We start from the raw sequence: 22811 nt of genomic DNA, 5'->3' as shown, positions 1-22811 counted from the left end.
AGCAGGGAACTGAGCCATGGATATATTTATACATGTTGACACAGGGTATTAGTTTAGGTACATTAAACTACGTGCCAATGTCAATGTCACTTTTATTTATATAGCACATTTCAGTACATGTAACCTCAATGTGCTCACTGAAAGAGGGAAACATTTAAAAAAAAAAAAAAAAATGTAGGTCAAGGCAATAAAAACAGCCAAATTGGAAAAAAAAAAATACAGAACACTGTAAAAAGTGTTTTTTCAATTAAAAAAATAAAGTAAAAATCTTGACAGGGTCTCATATTTATGATACTGGAATGGAAACTGATACACAGTGCTCCAATTTAACCTGGTAACCAATACAAGACATCATAAAAGTAAGACAAGTGCAAATACTGAGGTAGGGATTGATAAGGAGGCAAGAAGAGATACAGGAGGAGCATGCAGAGGCAGAGACTGAGAAAGAGGAAGGCAAGATGAACAAACAAGGACCTGGACAGCTGAACAGACAGAGGGAAGGGAAAAGGAGAGATGGACCAAAACAGGGGGGCGAGTTTTACCCCATGGGAAGATCTAATTAAGTGTTAAACTACTGTGTCAATACATACGTCAGCTCATATCAGAGGCTTAAAAAGGAAGGGGGAGAGAACAGGGTCAGCACTCAATACATGTCACATTATATTATTCTGTAGCGTCACAGAAAGGGAGAGGATGGGGAAAGGAGGTAGTGCAGGGCGGACAGTGAGATTCCTATTAACTTTTGTGTGGTTACAAATAAAGTGAAGAGGGAGCAACGATAACACAAAGAAGGTCACAGAATGAAATGAGAATGAAAGAAAACAACTGAATCAGGCTAAACGAGGGAGAGTTAAGTGAAAGATTAAACACAACAAGAGAGGGAGGGATGAAACAAAATGTGGAAGTGAGGGGGGAAAAAAAAAGATTCTGATCATGGAAAACAGAAGAGAGCAGACAAAATTGAGAGAGACAGATAACAAGGCAATAAACAGTCTGACGAATCAAGACTAAAAATGTATGTAGGAAAGAGTGAACGAACAAAAGGCGTGACATGGGGTGGGGGGAGAGCGGGATAGATGTCAGCCAGAAGGAGATAATTGCTTTGTTGTTCCTCCTCATCTCTCTCTCTCCTCTGGCTTTTGCTCTCTGTGCCCAATCTTGTCTGGTGTCAGACCACCAGACTTGGTAACACTGACAGAGAAGAGGAAGACATGAGACAGTGAGAATAACAAGAAAAGAGTGAAAGTCCGGGGTGGGGGTAGGACTCCACCACTCCTTTATTCCCTCCATCACGCTCTTCTATTCCTCTCTTCCTTACTCTCCCGGGTACTAATAATTACTCGTTTCTGTGTCACCGGCTTGAACAAAGCACTCCCTTGTCTCGTTCGCTTTCTTCCTGCATCTGTGAATGTGCATGCCGTTGCAGGGCTTAACCATAATTAGAAGCACAGAGGTGGAAACACACACACACACACACACACACACACATACACACGCGCGCGCACACTCTTAGTATGTTAGAAGCCGGTGCACAAAGCTTGAGTCAGGGCAAATACAGGCAACATCCCAACCATTTAAATCAATTTCAGCAGTAGTCCACGACGAGTAGTCCACGACGAGTAGTCCGAATTATAAGAGATGCATGTCTCGAGCACCGAGGTTTTAGCAGATTATTATTTCACGTGTACCCACACCACTTAGCTAAATATGGGTAAAAAAAAAAAAAAAATGAATAATGCAGTGAGTGGTACTGAATCAGCATATCAAAGATGCATGTGGTTGTGAATGTGTCTGGGTCTTCCATGTATATTTTACTGAATTTGCTTGCCTATTTCTGTCGGTCCCACCGTAGCAAAAAAAACAACTAGAGAGGTGATTCACAATCTCATAAGGGAGGAAGCAGTGACGGGGTGGGAGACAAGACAGAGGGGGTGGGGAACAGAGGGAGAAAAAGAAATAAGATCAGTGCAAATGGAGAGGTGGTAGTGAAAAGGAAAAGTGGAGGCGAGAGAGGATGAGGGAGGAGCAGGGGTATCTAAAAAAGAGATGACAGAGAAGGAGAGGAGGCAGAAGAGAGGGGAGGAAGAGTGACCTTGGATGCTCAATCATGGTACATGGTTATTGGTGTGGCTAATAGAGATATAGTGGAGTGACTGTGAAAAGGAGAGAGGCTGGGAGGGCAGGTAGAGCCTGGTGAGAAATATCAAAGGATTTGAGGCAAGCAGATGAGGTAAAAGATGCGAAGGATGAGACGAGGATGAGTGAGGAGCATAACCTATAAGTGATGTTGTAAAAGAGGTTGAACATGGAACCCAAAGATTGCACCACTGCAGATTTAGGTAAATGGAAAAGAGGGATGGGCAATTACACAGAAATGAAAATGGTAAGGGATGTGGAACAGATAAGGAGAGGCTGATCAGTGAGGAGGAGGAAATCTGGGGGGGGGGGGGGGGGGGAGCTAGACGCATTGATGGTGGAGGATTGATAAAGAGCTTTAAAAGGAGTATAGAGGGAAGAACAGAGGACAGAGTGAAATAAAAAAATGTGTGAAAGGATTAGAAAAATGACTCAAAGATTCACTCGAAGTGTGCATGTGTGTGCGGCACGGTCACACAATGGGGGACCAAATCAATGTTCCACTTCAACAAGTGCAAAAAGCTTACAGGTGTGTTAGGGTAATCCAGACACACTCTTTATTGTCAAAAGTATTCACTCACCCATCCAAATCATTGAATTCAGGTGTGCCAATCACTTCCATGGTGTATAACCTCCACAGGTGAATAAGCCAAGCACTTAGGCATGCAGACTGCTTCTACAAACATTTGTGAAAGAATGGGTCGCTCTCAGGAGGCTCAGTGAACTCCAGCGTGGTACTGTGATAGGATGCTGCCTGTGCAACAAGTCCATTTGTGAAATTTCTTCGCTACTCAATATTCCACACTCTGCTGTTAGTGGGATTATAACAAAGTGGAAGTGATTGGGAATGACAGCAGCTCAGCCATGAAGTGGTAGGCCACATAAAAATCGCTCAGTGTGCAGAGGTCACCAACTTTCTGCAACAGTCAATCGCTACAGACCTTCAAACTTCATGTGGCCTTCAGATTAGCTCAAGAACAGTGCGTAGAGAGCTTCGTGGAATGGGTTTCTATGGGCGAGCAGCTGCATCCAAGCCTTACATCACCAAGTACAATACAAAGTGTTGAATGCAGTGGTGTAAAGCACGCTGCCACTGGACTCCAGAGCAGTGGAGACGTGTTCTCTGGAGTGACACATCACGGTTCTCCATCTGGCAATCCAATGGACTGTCTGGGTTTGGCGGTAGCCATAAGAACAGTACTTATCTGACTGCACTGTGCCAACTGTAAAGTTTGGTGGAGGGGGGGGATTATGGTGTGGGGTTGTTTTTCAGGAGCTGGGCTCAGTCCCTTAGTTCCAGTTAAAGGAACTCTTAATGCTTCAGCACACCAAGACATTTAGGACAATTTCCTGCTACCAACAGTTTGGGGATGGTCCCTTCCTGTTCCAGCATGACTGCACACCAGTGCAGAGTTGAAGCTGTTATCGCTGCAAAGAGTAGGACGACATCATATTAAACCCTATGGATTAAGAACGGGACGTCACTCAAATTCATATGCACGTGAAAGTAGACGAATGAATACTTTTGGCAATATAGTGCACAAAAACACCAGGTCTAGAACAATTTGATGTAACCACAAAAATCACATTCAAAATATAAATTACACAAATACTGTTTATTTAAGCAATTTGGCTTCCTTTTCAGTATCCAGTAACATGCAACTCTGAAGCACTGAGTGACACAAGAAGGGACATTAAAAAAAAAAAACAGTATGCACTAATATGAATCAAAGGAAGAGAAAAGGGATTTGAATATTACCCTTTGTTACAAAGAAGAATCATCTCATTGAAGTACATGACTCACTGCAACAATGGTCAAGTCACTCTGCCTTGTGGGATCTATCAATTATATATAGACCCATAAAGGCTGTAGCTGAACTGACACGACTATGATAAATCTCGGGGCCTTTCATAAGCCTATACTATGACCAAGGCTTTTTATTCAGAAACAGAAGCATAGTGAGCGCTGCCTCTTGTATATTTCATGTTGGAAATCTGATTGAGCACCCCCTGTCTTTACCACTGGACTTCACAGGAGCAATTCACAATCCACTGGCTTGACTGATTACCCAAGAGGCTTTTATTTTGAGCTTTCATCCTTGAGATATTTGGTCATAACCCTTCAGTTTGACTTTCATTCTCTGGATGTCTTTCTCCTTGCTGTAGGAATATGAAAAGTCCTTAATCAAAATCTCTCAACTTCTATGTCAATGTTAGTTATTGCTCTGATGTTTAGGTTGTCCAATATAGTTTATGTCCATGGTTTCAGAGCTGCCTGACACTTTAAAAGTTCTTAAAAGTTCTGTGAGGGAAGCCGTTAGCTGAAGACGACATTTACACAAATTAATGTGTTGAAGGGAATAGACAGCAGTGCTCCGAAGGACTTTATGGCGCGTTGGCTTTTGCATACCCTTTTCTTAGGCCATGAGATTGCAGCTTGTTTTGTTTATGCTGTGATGTTGCTATGATCCATCTTGGCAATTTTTATCTCAATAATGGGTCTCCCAAAGTAAGACATGACTAATATTCTGGAAAATGAAGCTAGTTGATTGGTTGTGAGTGTTTAGTGTGTGGATACTGGAAGAAGAGGTACTCTCAGTATAATTACTACACTGCTGAGTCAAATAATGAGCCTTTGCCATGGAAACATACACCTGGATCACCAAATTGCTCCACCACACAGGATGAGTTAACAGGCAAATTTGTAACTGTGTTAGAAGGGAATTTATAGCGACCTAATGACCACCGGATGGGGATGATTTTAATGAGAATGCCCCATGTGCCTACTCAGATTATCTGGGAACCTGGAGTGTCACACAGTACGCTGTAATTTCTTATTAAAATCATACTGAGCTTCTGCTGAAAATTGCGAGTTTGGAAGAATTTCTGTGCCAGTCCTTGCTATTCAAATCACCCCAGGCAATTTGCTAAAAACGGTGCAACTCAGTTTGAAACATTGTTATTTGCAAAGAGAGGGGGGGGGGGAAAAAAGAACATCTTTTCTTCTAAATTATACCAGTGAAATAGCTGATATCCTGGGCATTTGTAGAAAATGTTCAGTTTTGTTAACTTTTAAGCCTCGAAACGGTGGTGAAAATGTTATCAATAGTCCTGCTTGCTATTACCATAACCCAAATTCACTGGTCTGCCCTGTAGCTTCCCTCCAAGAAAGCACCCGTTATTTCCCAGCTGGTGTTGCATTATTTAACACAACTAATCCCATCTTCCCACCAACATCAATATAAATATGGATGTGAGAATTGTCAATCAGATTGATTTTATTTGAAAGAAATCATGTAACAGGAGCTAATTACATCCAATTTATCACTGAAGAAAAGACTGAACTGCTGCCGTCTTTGGGTCTCCATTTTGGAGGCATTACATACTGAATAAGGTTAGGGGACTTCTGCAGCAGCTCCCTGGCTGTCTGAGTCATCCTAGATGGCATTTATAGGATGTAGCTCAGGTCTGCTGGGAGCTGAAATGGTTAGTAACATAGGATACAAATAAGCCCTTTGATGTAGCGTGAAAAAAGGGGAAAAATAAAAAGAGGGAATTGGACAGCGAAATGCAGAGGAAAGACAAAAAGGAATTACTGACAAAATACTCCGGTTAGCAAAACAAAACTACAATACATACTTGCCCACACAAGAGGGTTGGAAATGCAGAGGGCATAGTCATACCCATCAGCGACACTTGAGGTGTGCTACAGTCTCCCACACACTTTACGTTGGCAATGTCACATACACAAACCCACCGACATCAAAATACAATTTATTTTCTCCCTCGTGCCACAAATACAAAATACAGAACCAGGTGCAAACACTGAGAAAAGCGCACAGAACTTACGTAACGTCTGTTCCCCCGATTCACCCTCTGTCTCCCCCCCCTCTCCCTCTATTGGTCACCTCTTGCCCGTTTGTTATTTCCAACAGTTGCTCGAACACTTAAAATGAGGACACATTAAAAGCACTTCTCTCTTTATTATCCCACGCAAGCTCTCACTCATTACAGACACACAGGAACACATCTGCAATGTAAACGAGCAAAGCACAGATTACACACATCTCAATATCCTAAATTCGTATCTACACTAACTTTAGCCCAACCATTAAACCTAAAATGGCCACTTTTTTTTTTTTTTTTTTTTTTTTAAATATGAGGTGTACAAAATGGCGTGGAGTCTGCTTCTCGGAAAGATGCGAGTACATTTCCACATACATACACACACACCAGCTCTCTGAGCAAACAGAGTTCTCTTTTCATGTTCCCTAGGCACACTCTCCATCAATAGCCTCATTTTCCCCTCTCTCCCCCTACTGCAGGATCCACCCCTGTGCTGTTTCTAGCCCTCCTTTCACACACACCCTTTCCTCTGCTTCTTTTCCAATATTCAACCCTTTATCTTTAAATTCAATCAGAGTATTGAGGTCAGGTTTCAAATTGCTGCAGATATTGTACATCTCACTGCATTTATGTGCACAGCACATGTTTATGTAACTGACCCATGTCTTTGTTCCTTTACTCCCCCTTTAGAATCTTACCATCAACCAGCGACCGATTCCTCCTGAAGAACCTGGTTTCTGGTGTGGACTATAATCTCTGCGTGCTGGCCATTTTTGATGACACAATCACATCTTTAGCTGCGACAAAAGTTCTGGGCTGCACAACGTTCTCCACCAAGGATGTTTATCCTGCATGTCGCTCCCTCCAAGCCCACTTTCTGGGTGGGACGCTCACCATACTGGTTGGAGGCGTTGTTGTGGTTACTTTACTTGTGTTTTCTGTGGCACTCATGGTTCGCCACCGTGTTTGCAATCATAGCGATCACATAATATGTCACAGCAGCAACACTGAGGCAGGAGGCGGGGGCTGCTGTCAGGGTGGAAGCGTGGGAGGTGGAGACAAAGGAGGAAACAGTAGTGGGTGCTACCAATCAAATGGTTCTGGAGACATGATGATGGTGGTCCTGCCCAATGGTCTGCCTTCTAAGAGAGGAGCGGGGAAGGACAATGAAAAGGAAAAAGAGGCTGAGTCTGCCTCTTCTGTGCCTCCAAAACTGCCTCCAAAGCCCAGGCCAAAGCCTAAAGTCAACCTGGAGCAGTTTCTTTCAGCTGGAGGTGTGGTTTCCACAACGACAGGGGCAGGAAGTGAGATGGCATTGGTGGTGAGGCAGCGAAAGCTGGATAAGGCACTACCGTACACCTCAGAAAGTGACAGAACACCCCTCTACTACTCCCCTTCTCCTCCTTCAACCCTTCCCCGTCAGTCCCGTCAGAGGGAGCGCCCAAAACCCCGTTTGGAGCGTGAGCTGACCAATCGGGCCAGTTTCTCTCTGGCGGCGCCCCTGAGAGACTCGGAGCTGTTGGACTGGAGAATCACACCCAGAGGTAGGGACAAATGGAACTCCTCACAGGCTTATCAGAGCCCTGTTTCCCCTCTAAGCCCTGCCTGTGGAACAGTTAGCAAACGGAGGCACTCACTTGATATGGGCTCTTCGGTCGCTCTAGCGACTGATGCTGCGGCGAGTGTCGCCAGGCGCTATGGTGCTGTCAGTTATGCCAAGCGGCTAAGCGTTATCTGGACGAGGCGGAGCCAGTCGCTGCACGGAATGCTGGTGCAGTGTGCGTCAACAACAAGCACAGCTTCATCGACAACGAGCGACGAGGGCGAAAGCAGTCGGGGGTTCGGGGGTCACTGTGATTTCCAAAGGGGATATATTCATGCTTATAATGCCACCAACTCCAACTCTAACACTGGGATCACTCCTGGGAAAGCAAATAACGGAAAAGACAGGGGTAGGGAAAAAGGAAAGGATGGGAAGAGCGCTGAAGAACTGGAGGAAAGTGTTGTATAGAGGCTGTGGAACGGATTACAAAAAGTGAAGAGGGATAAAGGGTTCTGTGTGAAGATGGTCTGAATGGGATGCAGATTTAAGAAGGCCAAAGCGGTGAGGCGGGATAACAAAAGCAAAATGATTTTAGATGAAAAACTTTCAGTTCAGAGGAAGGGAGCACTGCAAGCGACTCAAGTCTCACTTATGCAGCTTCTTGATTTGCCCTGTGAGGAGAGGGGAGAGTACACCAAGAAGTGAGGTGAGGATTTGTAAGAGGCTCTCTGAGATGTGAGAAAAATTGGGGATGCAGCAAAACTCCATCTTAAAAAATTTAAGGAAAAAAAAAAAATACTGATGACAGGGGGAAAAGAAAGCACAACCATAAAAACAAAAATCTAAGAGGTAAAGTAAGGAAAAAGATGACAGAGGGGGAGTAGTGACATGTAAAGGCAGGAAAGATGTAATCTAACGAGGGAAAACATCAGCAGGGCAACAGAACAAAGGTTACAGCAGAGACAGAGATGGCGTGAACTCTGCGTGGATCACAGGAAAGCCTGTACACCAACAGTACCAGACTTCTGCTAACCCTTCAATTCTCCAGAGTCTCAGCTCCCACGCCACCATAAGGATTTACACTGGATCAAGAAGAATAATAACACAACTGTTAATACTGGAGAAACACTTCTGACAGAAATACATCAGTGGAAAAGGTCTGGATGACAAAGCCCCTCTCTGTTGTTCTGGCTTTCACACAGACAGCCATTTTGAAGCTCTTTTCTGAAATGCAATGAATGTGACTTTTATGTGTCCTCTGCGTCTGGACAATGATTTTGGCTCGCTGTGCCTGCGGATTATGGGAGTATAAATACAGAGCTGGGTGGATTGGACATGATCAATCGATACAGGCTGGAAACCGCGAGGGTAGCACAGACGTTATTAAAAGAAAGACACTGGAATTACAATGGAGTTGATATGGATTACAAAATGGAGGAGACAGAAGTGTACAATGGAACGCGTAAGCGTGGGCATTCCTGAAAGACGAGATCGCATCGGATGTCGGACGATAATGGACCAACCAGATGAATAATGCTAATGGACGTGTAAGTGTGCGTGCATCTATGGATCAGGGATGGGATGCATTTGTGTGCCTGTGTGTATATGAATGTTTGTTTGGGGGGGGGGGGGTGAACTACACTCCATGTTTCAAAAATGTTTAGTGCTTTCTGAACATGCTGTAAAAAAAATAAAATAAATTTAAGGTAAGAGGTGGTCTTGAGCTCTACCCAGAGTGAAGGAAGAGTGAAACGTTTAAATACAGCACAACGAGTACAAGTTGTTATTTTCAGCAGTGTAGCATGGTCAGGAAGCGGAAAGCGTTAAATGGAAATTAAAATTTCAAATTCATTTTGTGTGACTTCAAACTCCTTTGTGCCACATGGGTTCATGTTAAATCCAAATTGAATGTTCTCAGAAAGGAAGCAGTTAAAAATAAATCAATTAGAAACTGCCGTGGAAGCCGCTAACGCTATAAAATCTTTGTTGGAAGACTCCAACAGACTCAAAAACATCCATCAAAAAGGAAAAAAAAAGAAAACTTGAAAGCACACACAATATATATATATATATATATATATATATATATATATATATATATATACATACATAAAAATAATGTCACATTATGTGTTTGTTTTTCAAAGTTTTCAGGGGGATGATTCTAGGATCAAATGCAAACTATGAAAGGTGTGATTTTTTTTTTTGTTTTACACAAAAAAAATATCTTCATGCGTAGGACAGAAAAAAACTGATTATGACTAGGCATAAAAATAAAGTACAAAAAAAAAAAAAAAAAAAAAAAGAAGACAGAATAAGCACACAGCACAACACAAACTGGCACGCGCACACATTCCAAAACACACAAACAGATGCTTATTTAACAAAGCCAATTCCAATAATAACAAATCAGTGTTGTTTCCTTTCTGTTTTCATTTCATTTTGCCAAAGTCAACATTGTTCTCTTGACTTGATATAAATAATAAAATTTACATGTATGGAACTGAGACTGACTCATTAACGCGTGGCGTGTGTTCATGTTTGTGTACTTGAGTACTTAAGCACATTGTGTATGCGTACTGTATATAATTTGTGTGTATAGTTTGGTACATTCTCTGGCAACAGATTTCAGTGTTATAATTAAATCAATTGCAAAATTAGGGTGGATGTAGTTGAATAAAAACTGCAAACGCTGCTCCGGTTTAGTTTGAACTTTGAGAGTATTGTGGAGATGACTCAGTCCTGATGAAAATGATTTCAACTCCAGGCAAACTTCTGAGTCAAAGCTGCCGCAGCGCACGCACACATCTGTGGGCCGAAAATGAAGTTGTTTACTTGTCAGTCAGTAGAGCTGATTAGAAGGCAAGGGTGAAGGAAGAGTTCTTACAGTAATTAAAAACAACATTTGAGACAGTTTAAAAAAAAAAAAAAAAAAAGGGGATGAGAAAAACTGCATAAAAGAAGCAAACTGGTTGGAGAAGGGAGATCAATGGACTCAGGAACAGCTAAAAATGCATTTAGAAAGGGGGGGGGGGGGGGGGGGGGGTGCGAGTAAACATAAGATTTCAAAGGACAGATTGGATATGACACAGAATAGGAAAGAGAGCTGATGTGACAGACAGAACACGAACGAAAAGCTGTCAGACTAATGGATCCTGAATCTGATGCTTTGTTATTATCAACAACATTAGCTGGTTTCAGACAGTCTCTGTATTTCAATGTAAGACATTACACGACCCTTTCACTGCTACCTGCAGCTGAGTTTAACACTCATTTGGCAACAAAGTGAGCTGCCAGCAATCTGCAACTCAGCAGAGTTAATTAAACTTTTAAAACATACGAGCTGAAGAAACACCAAGAGTAAAGCGTGAAACATGAACTACCAAAGCCAAAACATCACTTCAGTTCAATTATTTACATCATTAAGGTCACGTGGGAGCGGCTGAAGAGGAGGCAGCCCAGATATCCACTGCTGTTTAGTGGTTTCTGCTCTTTTCTGAGGCTTTCCAAGGTCAGACAGGGAAAAACTTTCCCCACCAGCATGATCTGAGTTCTCTCTCTCATACCCAGTTTACTTGGTTGCTCAAAGAATACATGGCCAACATGGTGGTGCATGGAACAATGCGCTGAATTTAGTGATGCACCAACATCCACCAAACATCAGCGTTGCCCAATACGAGTCTCTGGGTGACTGCTCTGAGCCTGTCAGCACTAAGATAACATTACCACTGGCAGTGTCCAAGGTTTTGTTGTTGCATCTCATCAATTATACAGCAGCTAAATGTCCACACGTTTCTGTGATGAAGGGCATGAAGACTTGTCCTGTTTTCTCCTGGACCTGGGGTGGGGTGGGTGGGGGGGACGAGATCTACTGGTCAAATTGTTCTTCAGCATCCCTAGCTGAACTGAGTCATGCACAGGGCTGCAAAATTGTTTATTCTCAGCTGGACAGACTAATTGGATTAAATATTTAAATCAGTCCTTATGTAAACTAAAGAAAAAAAAAAAAGGCAGAAAAATACTGCATTTCTTTAAAAAAAACTTCCCACTTTCAGCCTCTACACTTGCTTGTTTTCCACTTTCTGTTGAGCACAGATGCTTCTTAATGCCCATGATGAAGTGAAAGATGTCGGGGGGGCAGGGGGGTTGAGAGAGACTGCTGACACACGTGCAGACAGACTGATGAGTAAAGGAAAGAGGACTAGAAGTGAAGGAAGGAAGGAGGTCAGTGCATTTGGCGTTCACTGTGCACGTCTGTGTGCCCTGTGTAAGCCCACGGGTGAACACTTTGACGTGCGTTACTTCAACAAGGCGACGGGAGAGACGGAAACCAACCGCAATGTGATAAAGTCTGGTGTTATGTTTGTAACAGGGAGTTGTAATTTTTATTTCCTCTTGTGCTTTGAGCTTCAGACACCCAGCAATACTAGAGAGGTAGCCTGTGTGCTAATTTGTGACCATCAACGGTGACAGGGGAAGTAAAACGGGGTGTGTAGGAAAGTATGTGCGCACGCTTGTGTGTCCTCTGGACAACAAGCTGGAGGGCAATTTGATTTGCAACTCATAAGTGTCCACATTAAAAACAAGACTTTGCTACAGTCACCTTTGAAAAAGAGTGTCATTGTGTGTTTGCCAGCATGTATACGGGCGCACTTAGGTGTGACAGGCAAGATCACCACAGTGCAGAAGAACCCTCTCTTTGCTTTATTTTATTTTATTTTTTATTTTTTTTGCCAAAGGCGAAACTCTGGCCCACTTTCACACAATTATAAAAAAAAAAAAAAAAAAAAAAAAAAAAGCTGAGTAACATTCAAACATACAGAACCGCACACAAGATTATCGTTCAAGAAACAAGTGTGTATCTGTGCTGCAAGATAGCCACCTGGCAGTGTTTGTGTGTTTCTGTATGCACGTCTTTTGGGTGCATCCTGAAAGGTCGTTTCTGCCAGTAGCCAAACTTCCTCTGACATTTGCAGTTAAAAAGGTATGATGCAATTCCCTGCAGTGTGCTGACTAACTGCTTACTCAGGATGCTTTAAGAGTCAGCATCTAACGTGTGAGCTACCAGTTGGACCAGTTGTACAACATACTGAAGTGTGCCTTGACAGAAACAGAGCAGACATCTATTTGACAACTGTCCCATGATCATCGGGGGAAAAAAATGTTTTACTACAAACCCTAACACTTCCATGACAACTATCCAGCTGCATCTCCAGCCTGGCATTATTACCCAAGTTCTATTAATAAAGTCCTTGAGACCCCGTAATAAATGCAAAACCTATAATTCAGCTCTAAGAGATAACCCCAATATAAGGACATGGGGGAACCCTCTCTAACTAAATCCACTGCTGTTAAGTCACCGTCGACCTTTCTGATTGTGAACTAAAAGTTTCTCACTTCTTGTCCTCGGCACACATTTAATTTCTATTTTTAAAGCCTAATTTAAAAGATATAGACTTTGTAACTTAAAGGGGTGCAAATCGACTGTAAGAGTTACTGTAGTAACACTAAAAAAATAAATAAATATGACAATCAAAACCATCTAGTAGTAATAAGTGGGCATTTAAAGTAGGAATTCTGGGGGAATATTGAGCCAATACTTCAAATGATCCTAAGCTACATTGTGGAAAATTATGTCCTTGAGTAAAGCCACAGATTACAAACGTCACGTGAAAATGAACAAGATAAAATCTCAGACACTGGGCTTTACTTATGAGCAGGGCAGAATCTTAAATCATCGTCTGCTGGATGTATGGAGCAGCAGCAGAAATCACACAGGGCTTCACACCTAATTAGTCACTTTTACTGCAAGTGTCAACAAGATACAGTGGATATGAATAAGTGTGGCAGTGTGAGATTGTGTGAGCATAATTTACAGCAATAAATAATGTACACAAGTAAAGCATTGTTTCGTCTTTAGCTGAGCATGCCAGCGAAAACGAGTGAAATTTTGAGTTTGAAAAATGTGTGAAAGTACTTCCCTATTTTAAGCTACGTTTAAATTGAAATGTTACCCCGATTCCTCAACATATAGATTTCAAACCCAGCCTGACATTAATCACTGTTTCTGTCTAGTATTTAATTATTTTCTGTTTGCAATCATGCTTAACAAGGCTAAGGGGAAATGCAGTCTGAATGATAAATACAGGCTGTCAGGAGAGCTAATGATGAAGGTTGATGAATGCTCATAAATATTATCTGACTGTCCTACCTGAAGGATCCTCGAGAATATTCATGCACTGATTTAAAGCATTAAGAGTCTTATCATTTCATATACTGCAATCATATCTTTAGACACGCTTGAATTCAGTGAATGAGAGTTTTATTGTTTGCTTTCACAACACCTCATCAGGCAATCGCAAAGAAAAAGGGAGGTGGGACGGAAAGATCCGGGCACACGGGCTGAGAGACTGAGGAAGTGAGGCAGATAAAAAGGTTGACTGAAAACAGAAGAGCAAAGACTTGAAGATAGAGAAGCAAAGATACAGATAGAGGAGAACCCATGTACTGTAGCAGATCAGGAGGAGAAAGATTAGTTTGCCTTGCATGGCGCAGGGAATCAGATTTCAACCTTAATCCCTTATTTGGACAGATTATGGGCAGGTAAGCATCCAAACGGCGTAAAAGTGGTACCCGAAAGTGAGCGCTGACTGGCAACGTGCTGAATTTTGACAATGAGACAAAAATATGGTGTGTTTAATTACAAGTTAACAGTTTTTATTTCACACTGACACACTACACAGAGCAACTTTAAACAACAGGCATGAAGAGAAAAGGCGATGGCGGGCGAGACAAAGGAGGAGAACCAATGTTGAAAGTAGCGAGGTGCTAAAATGATATAAGACAGAGCCTCCTGCAAGGCGTTACCTTCATGCATCATTTCCTCTCTTCTCTCTCTCTCAGCACCTTCCTCTCACGCTCTCCACAATCTTTAATTTAGCCTTCTCATTTGCTCTTCTTCACCTTCACTGACTTCTCATTCAATTCTTTGTTCCCTGCATTCGCTCATAATCTCCACTTCTCTCTGACCTCCCTGCTCTCTCGCACACCATTGCTTGGATCTCTTATTGTTTGGCCGGTTCACTTTAGCAATCTTTCACTCATTTTATTCTGCTCTCCTCTTCACAGAAAAATATTCTCCGCCTCGTTTTCAGTGCCTCCTACCGAGTGTTTGAGTCTTACTTGAATATGCCTTTTATTCATGCTCAGTTTTGGGTTGCCATATCAATACTGCACTGCTAAAATACTCAATTTTCAACTCGATTCTCCCCCCGTTCTTTTTTCCTTCCACCCAAATAGACCGTGTGGCGTTTCATGCTTGTCCCCTGTGTCCTTGTCCTTCTCGGTTTTCTTCTTTTGGTTAATTTTCTGCATCATTTCCCACTTTTGCCTGCATTTCTCAATATCCCCTTTATTCATTCTCTTAAAAACAAGCAAAAAAAAGCATTTAAGGAAAAGCTTGCTCTTTGCTTGGACAGTTAAAGGTTACTTTGGTATGGCTGCATTAGGTAAGTAGGTATAGTTAGAGATGTTTAAAGGTTAACTAAAAACTCAACACTAATTGAATTGTCACTGAATTAGTGCACATGCTGAGTTTCAAAAACTTTGAAATACAAACAAAAAAAATACCAATCAATATGTTAATTTGGTAACAGTAAAATACTAAGCTCTATTTCATTTATCTGCTCTCTACTTCAACACTGCCATGCACCACTTTTTTCCTCTCATTTTTCTCAATTATCCCTCTTCGGTCTTCATTCAGCCACTACATTAACTGTTCACTGAGAAAAGCTGATTACCTTGAGCCTTACACTCTTTTTGCCCTTTCAATTTCCAGCTGCTAAAATGTAACCCTTATTCACATTTAGTCTGACCAGCTCACATCTTTGCAACATTTTCGTCCCGTCACTGAGAAAAACTCAACTTCCTGGCAGAAAGCAGAGTTCTGCCTGGTGCCTTTATCCACTGTGCTCCGGCACCATTACAGCTGCATGTTTTTCTTATCCGAGGAGCTCCCCGGCTGTATTGGTGTCCCCTTATCCTTCCAGCCAGACTATTAAACTACACAATGCTGACCACGGCAGTGTCAGTAAATGTTTTACCACTTGAGTTATGTAATCAGATTCACCTTCACACAGCTGAAAGGGGCAGTCTCTTCGGACGAGTTAAAGAATAGGAATCATACTTGTTTGAGTGGAGCTTACTCGATAAACTGCCAACAGATTAAAGTGAATCTTTAATCAAACACACACAAAAACAATCTCAAGATGCATTCACCATCACAGGTGAGAACAGTGAACACATTAGCAGACAGCTACCAAATTATATATTCGACAGAAACAGGCTTACATTAGCATTCATTTGTCCTGCCGATGAGTGGAAGTACAATAGTCATTTCCATCTAAGAACCATTTTTGGTCTTGCTTCATGGAGCTGGTTCCCCAAAGTGCTAAGGGAAATTTCTAACTCTGTAGTTACCCTGTAGCTTTTAGGTTCAGAGCTTCTTTTGCTTCATCCAGCTGGAAATTATACTAAGTAGTATGTGGGCCAAAGCTAAACAACAAGCTAAAAGAGGCTAAAAGGCTCCATAGTCTCGAGTTGAACTGCAAAGTCAGGGTATAGCTCAGGTTTTGTTTGCTTTTGCTCCCTCTGCGCAAGTGACAAATTAAATTGGTGCATGCTAAAATTGGACTGTGATGTTCAGCACACCATGACATTCCTGACCTGGATACCTTGTTAGAGCTTCTGGATTGCTGTTAGGTCACCGTCTAATGATGACCTTTCTGAGTGTAAATTAAAAAGTTTCTCACCCCTTGTCCTCTGTCTTATTCACCCGACACCCAGCAGATATTTTAATTTCTATTTTTAAAATCAAGCTCTTCTAAACTTTCACAACAGCTTTTCACTGCTCAAGCTCAAGTACTTGTACTAAGCTCTAAAGAGTGCAGGTCTACTTGACGCCATATTTCACAAATACAACATTATTCAGCAGTTCTTCAGCTGTTGTCCACTTGGATGGATTTCAATGTGCTGAATCCAAATAAAGCAGTAAAAATAGCTAACTGGCCACCGTTACCAAAACATGTTTTTTTTTTTTTTTAAAAACATTTTACTCCTATGTTCATTGTTAAGAGTTTTAATCACAGACAATTACGAGCTTCTCATTTGTTTGTAGTCACTTTACATTACATTAGATGACATGTACATTTCACTGGTGCAAATGTCTGAGTCGCAGCGCTTTCAGCTTCTTATTAAATACTAAAAAAAAAATAAACATGTAGCTTTACTATGAAGCAGAGGTCCTGTTAGTGGGAAGGTCGAATTTAAAGTCACAGCTGACATCAAATTTGAAATATGCCAAGTGCATTTCACATTTGATACAATTCATACAAGATTTCCACTGGATGAATAGTTTAGGAAGAGCATTTTATTCATTTCTGGTTTTAAAGAAAAACATAATCTTAGAAATGACCAAGTGGCATATAACAGCAACTAACAATTTTACATATCACTTTCACTTTCAATTAGTAAAGTCTGACTACATTAGTATTTTAGCTGCAGACCAGTGTAAGAAAACAGTGACTCAAATCTATGCTGCATTCTATAATTATTTAAATGGGAACGTTGGAACACCCACGCCTAAAAGCAAGTAAAACATGTTCTTTGGATTTTACCTTGCTTTACAACTGCTTGCATCTCGCCAGCCCTCCACCTCTCTCACACTTTGTCACTCTTTCAGCCAGTCTCAAACTTGCCATTTATTCAACTTCTGTCCCTTTCACCACTTTCAGTGCAGTACTTGCTCTCGCAGTTGTTTCTCCTGACTTCCAGCCTCTCTTCACCTCTGCAACCTTCCTGCATTTGATTGTTTACTGTTGCATGTCACTTCACTGGCATCTGCTCTTAAAAATAATCGGGAAAAAAAAAAAAAAAAAAAAAAACATGAGTAGATTTTATCCTCTACTTCTCCACAATGTCGTTTCTGTTTACCACTGCAGCTCTTCACGGTTTCTCAAGTTCTCTGGATTTCCTTTCAGTGTGCGCCGTTTTATTCCTGACAAATCTTTTTCTCATATATTGTCCCTGATGTGACATTCCCTCTGTTTTCTTACTTCACCACAGGAACTCCGCTCATCATTACCTCTCTCAACATGCCACCCACTGCCCATCTCTTCATCACTTTTCCCCAGAACAAAGAATGAAAGGGGAGCTTCCTGCCCTCTCTTCATCATTTTCCCCCACTCTTCATTCTCTCTCTTCATCCTTCATGTGGCGATGCTGCCACCCACTCTGACACATCAGGCTGTCTTCATACTCATGATCAGAAAGATGCAGTAAAAATCTTGTAACTCTTGAAGCCTTTGTGGTTTCTTTTCAGTGATGGTGACAGTGGAATATCTTTGAGAGAGAGGCAATACAAGACAACCAGTGGGAAGTTAACAGCTGAAAGAAAAGAAGAAGGAAAAAAAAAAAACAAAAAAAAAAAACAAAGCTATCTAGAAACAAAAAGATTCGGAAAGGACAAAAATGTCAAATATGCTCATATCTGCACAACTAATGAAATTATGGGATTTTTATTTTGACATTTTCATTAAAAGGTTAATATTTCTTGTTACATTACTAATGCAAGTACACATGCTTGTCCTGGGCTCTGCAGGAGGCTAAACCCAACCAATCTACTCCCATATCTGACCCAACACTAATTAACACCAAAAGCAAAAACATATGGTGAAGGTACTGGAATATTTCAGTCCGTGGCAACATTCCTGAAAGAAATGCTGTACTGGTGCTAAAGAAAACCAAACGTTTGCATTCAACTGGGATAACAGGTTTGACTGAATAGTTACAGAAAATGTGTTTGTGTGTGTGAGGGAGCTTCGCAAAATATCACCCACCAAAAATCCATCTACCAAAAAAAAAAAAAAAAAAAAAAAGAAAAAAAAAAGAAAAAAAAAAACTCCCATTTTATGAATTTTTCCAACAGTATCAGTTTGCAATATTGCAGGAGTTTGGAATGAGAGGAGGCTGGGAGATAAAAAAGATACAGGTGACTGTGTTCCTCTGTGCAAGGCAACCAACTTTTACTTCCACCGTGCCCAGCTGCTCTCACACTCGCGCCACATTCAACTTTTAATCAAATCTGTCACTCTCGGAATGATGGGGGCATTATTACTGACTGACCTCATTATTAAAGAAAATGGTTTGTTTTATGCCCTCACACTGTAACTTGCAGCTTTAGCACCTAAACTGCCAAGAGCGTCCTTTAACTTTGAAGCTTTTAGGAACCAGTAAGCAATTTAACCTTGCTCCTTATCTAACCGTGCCTCAAGGCCAAATGCTGCAGGACATTATTACTTTAAGATATGGAGAGCGTTTTACAGACCTTGAAGCATTGTCTACTGAAATCTTAGTTGAAGCTGGAAGGAAATGGAATAGAAAGATTATGGAGCTGGAAATAAGTAGTGTATGGGTCCATTTCTGACATTTATCAAGCAGGCGTAAGACTTCTGTAACGTAAACTGTAAAATGCACTGCACTAGCAGACGCTCAGTAAAGCAGTTTTTGCAGATGTATGGGATAAGCTTGTCCAAAAAGATGCAAATGCATTTTGTTATCCTCTTTTTTCAAAACAGGGGGGGAAAAAAAAAAAAAAAAAAAAAAAAAAAAAAACCTAAACAGCCTCTTATAGACATGTACAAAAGGCTGTCATTCACCTCTCCCGAGGTGAGGGTCGTATTCATATTATCTGCAGCCATGTCTGCTGCATTTTGTCATTTCTTGCATCTTAAGCCACAGCTTAGCTTGTGATTGTTTAGGATCAAAGTGCTGTCAGGCATCTGTGGCAGACAGACTACAAAGCAAACAGTGAAGCTTTAACACTATACCCACTGCTCACCAGCACCGGTGCAGAGACACTGCAGAGAGAGCATTCCTCGGACAACGCAAAGTTGAGCTGCATACAGAGATGTCAGACCTCACATTGCTCTACTGTGCTCGTAGCACTTTGCTGATTGGAAGAAAAAAAAAAAAATTATATTCCTTGTTACAATAAGGCCATTTTCAATGTGAGGAAAAACTTGGGACATGCACAGTTTACCCTTCAGATGAGAAAGAAAAATGAAGTTGCCTATCATTATACAAACACATATGCCAAATATTGGATGAGGCTTTAAAAATACAGACTTTAAAAAAAACAAAAAACAAAAAAAAACAATCTAAATAAAGCACAAATACTTTAACTTGATGCAGCCCTCCCTCTACTTGAAAACGTGCAGTGCAGCATTGTCAAACATTTATTTGCTCTTGTAAAAGAGCTACCTATTTAAAAAATGATCATCATTGATCACCATTTGAGTGGACTCCAAGATATTAAAAAACTTTCTCAGATCAGTGGTTTTATTTTAGAGAAAATGGCACCAGCCGCCAGCTATAATTTGTCAACGATGACTCAGCTCGTGTCTGTGGGCTAAAGAAATAATGAATCATGAAGTCATTTTGCAGGGGTTTCATGCATTCTTAGTTATTATGCACAGACTGGATTGAATGTCAAAGACACCAGAACAATTCAAAGCACAAAGGGTTTAGGTCAGTCACCTGCATGAACAGGAACTGATTTTTCTGTTTAAAAAAATAATAAAATAAATAAATCAAGGTAAAGTTCAACAGAAGGTCAGCTTTAATCAGCATCCTATTGTGGGCAGTTGTTCATACAAGATATGAATAATTATTAAATATTTATCAAGTGAGTGAAAAACAGATGTCACAGCTTTGTCCAGTATGTGGAACAGGTAACATCATTCAAACTCACTGTGTTGCCTGCAGTGAGCGATGCTCACAATCTGAGTGTGCAGATTTTTGTTACTGATCCTGTTAACTTTAGCACAAAACAGTGGACATTTACCCAAACCATCTTAAAGAGTTAACGCGCACAAAACAAAAAGCTTCCATATTAATCGCTTCCCTCCTTTTGCTCTACATTGGTACATTTTTCAGAAAGTAACAGTAAGATTTAACCCAAGCATGCCTACGGCCTGCAGGTCTATTGCTAGTTATGCGATAATTATTGTGCAATGCAGACACTGTACCAGGCTGTCTGTGATTAAACCTCTTCAGGGAGTTTATTTCTTTAAAAAGGGCGATAAGCTCCACACTTGTGCTTCACTTTCAAAACCTTGAAAGCGCCGTTAAACGCCCACAAAGCCGGCGACCCCGTCCTTTCTGCTGGTTTTGAATTCCGGCATTAAGTCTTACTTAACATAATCGACTCTTCCAGCCGCACTGACAACTCCCATTGCTTTAAGAGTGGATGTGCTGCAAAAGCGTCTTTCAGGGAACTGTACATAAATACACAAAATGAGACTATGATGTTTACGTAAATATGTAAACAAATAAAAATGTGCATATATATAAACATAACCTCAGCCACATACGCAGGTCAGCCAAGCTCAACAACGCTCCTGTGGATTGAGATTGAAAAACAGAACTAATAAAGCAAATAAAAAGGGGAAAAAAAAAAAAATCTCAAACCCTGGAAAATGCTGTTAATAGGAGAATAAAGGGAACGGGAAAAGAACAGCAGGGTCGCACAGCAAAAAAAAGTACCAGGTACCTTTACCAATGTCTACAATAGCCCAAACTCCTTTTAAACATTATAGACCACAGTGATTGTCTATTCTGTCTCCATCTTGCTGCTCCCTTTAGGTACCACCAAAGCAGATCATCTGACTCCAGCTCACCTTATCCCAGCATCCTCTTCTGTCACAGCAGCCCTCTGCATGTCCTCCTTCACTACATCCATTAATCTTCTGAGGAATTCCTCTTTTCCTCCTGCCTGGCAGCTCCATATTCAACATCCTTTACCCAGTATATCCACTATCCCTCCTCTGCACATGTCCAGACCATCTCAGCCTCACCTCTGACTTTGTCTCCAAACTGCTCAATCTGAGTTGTCCCTCTGAAGGACTCATTTCTGTCCATCTTTCTCACCCCCAGTGAAGATCTTAACATCTTCAGCTCAGCCTCCTGTCTTGTCAGTGCCATCGTCTCCAAACCATGAATCATAGCAGGTCTCACTACCATCTTGTAAACCTTCCCTTTCACTCTTGCTGCTCATCCTTCTGTCACCTCTGACACTCGTCTCCACCCTTCATGCTCTTCACCTATCTTGTCCACTGTTGTTTCGATGGGTTACCCCACATATTTAAACTCATCCACCATCACTACCTCTGCTTCTTGCAGCTTCACTGTCACACCTGTCTCCCTCTCATTCACACACACACACACACACACACACACACACACACACACACACACACACACGTATCTTGTCTTCCTTCAATTGACTTTCATTCCTCTTTTCTCCAGCACATACCTCCACCTCTCCAGGCTCTCTTCCACCTGCCTGCTACTCTCACTAGAGATCTTAATGTCATCTGCAAAGATCATAGTCCACAGAGACTCCTGCCTGACCTCATCTGTCAACCACCACTGCAAATAAGGGGCTCAGAGCCTATGTCTGATGTAATCCCAGCCCCACCTTGAACCCATCACACCTCACCACTGTCTCGCTGTCCTCATATGTACATGTCCTGCACCAGCCTCACATACTTCTCTGCCTTCTCTTCCTCTCTTGGCACCCTATCATATGCTTTCTATAGATCCACAAAGACGCAGTAACGCTTCTTCTGACCTTCTCTACATTTCTCCATCATTCTGAAAGCAAACATCGCATCTGTAGCGCTCTCAGTGAGCAGGCGTACTGCTGCTCGCTGATCATCACCTCTTCTTAACCTAGCTAAGATTAAAATATTACTACAGGGAAATGAATAAATAATGAGCTGCCACAAAAAAAGAGTCAATAAGTCAGTGATTTTGCATTTGTAATATTGAGATGCATCTTGAATGCTGTCAGCTCCAGACTCTTTGAGAATGCATAACAGTAATTTAAGATTTTGGTACACTCTAAGCTCAGCTCATTTTAGTTTGGTTGGCAGGTTTGAATTACAAATTACCCTCAGCTGTCAGATTGAGTAAACATAGTTAAAAGTAATGCAGCAGGCCTGCAACAAATCCAACATTCATGAATGTTTTAATGCTCAGCATTTGCACAGTGCAGGTAGAAATATAAGCCGCGGTGGAGGAGAGCAAGGAACAATGCATAAGACATGAAAAGCCAGGTGAGAAAAGAGAAAAAAAAAAAAATTCATAGGCTGGAAAAAAGTGCAGACTGCACTTAACGCTCATCTCCAACCCTCCTTATTGCAACCTCCCACTATCTATATCTTAT

At 41.4% G+C, this 22811-nt stretch overlaps 2 protein-coding genes across 2 annotated transcripts in view; one reads left to right on the top strand and one right to left on the bottom strand.

The window, feature by feature from the left end:
- The window catches only part of LOC115775143 (leucine-rich repeat and fibronectin type-III domain-containing protein 4), a 38803-nt gene extending 29231 nt beyond the window's left edge, over positions 1-9572 (top strand). Inside the window, exon 7 of the mRNA XM_030722660.1 lies at positions 6673-9572. Coding sequence (XP_030578520.1) covers positions 6673-7993 — 1321 coding nt within the window. The 3' untranslated portion in view covers positions 7994-9572. The remainder of the gene's footprint in view (positions 1-6672) is intronic.
- Positions 1-22811, bottom strand: part of pcxb (pyruvate carboxylase b) — a 309723-nt gene that overhangs the window by 120213 nt on the left and 166699 nt on the right. The window lies entirely within an intron of this gene.

The sequence above is a fragment of the Archocentrus centrarchus genome (genome assembly GCF_007364275.1).
Source record: "Archocentrus centrarchus isolate MPI-CPG fArcCen1 chromosome 18 unlocalized genomic scaffold, fArcCen1 scaffold_23_ctg1, whole genome shotgun sequence".
NCBI classification, from domain to species: domain Eukaryota; kingdom Metazoa; phylum Chordata; class Actinopteri; order Cichliformes; family Cichlidae; genus Archocentrus; species Archocentrus centrarchus.
Note: the sequence above shows the minus strand (reverse complement) of the source record. Positions and strands in the feature narration are given on the sequence as shown.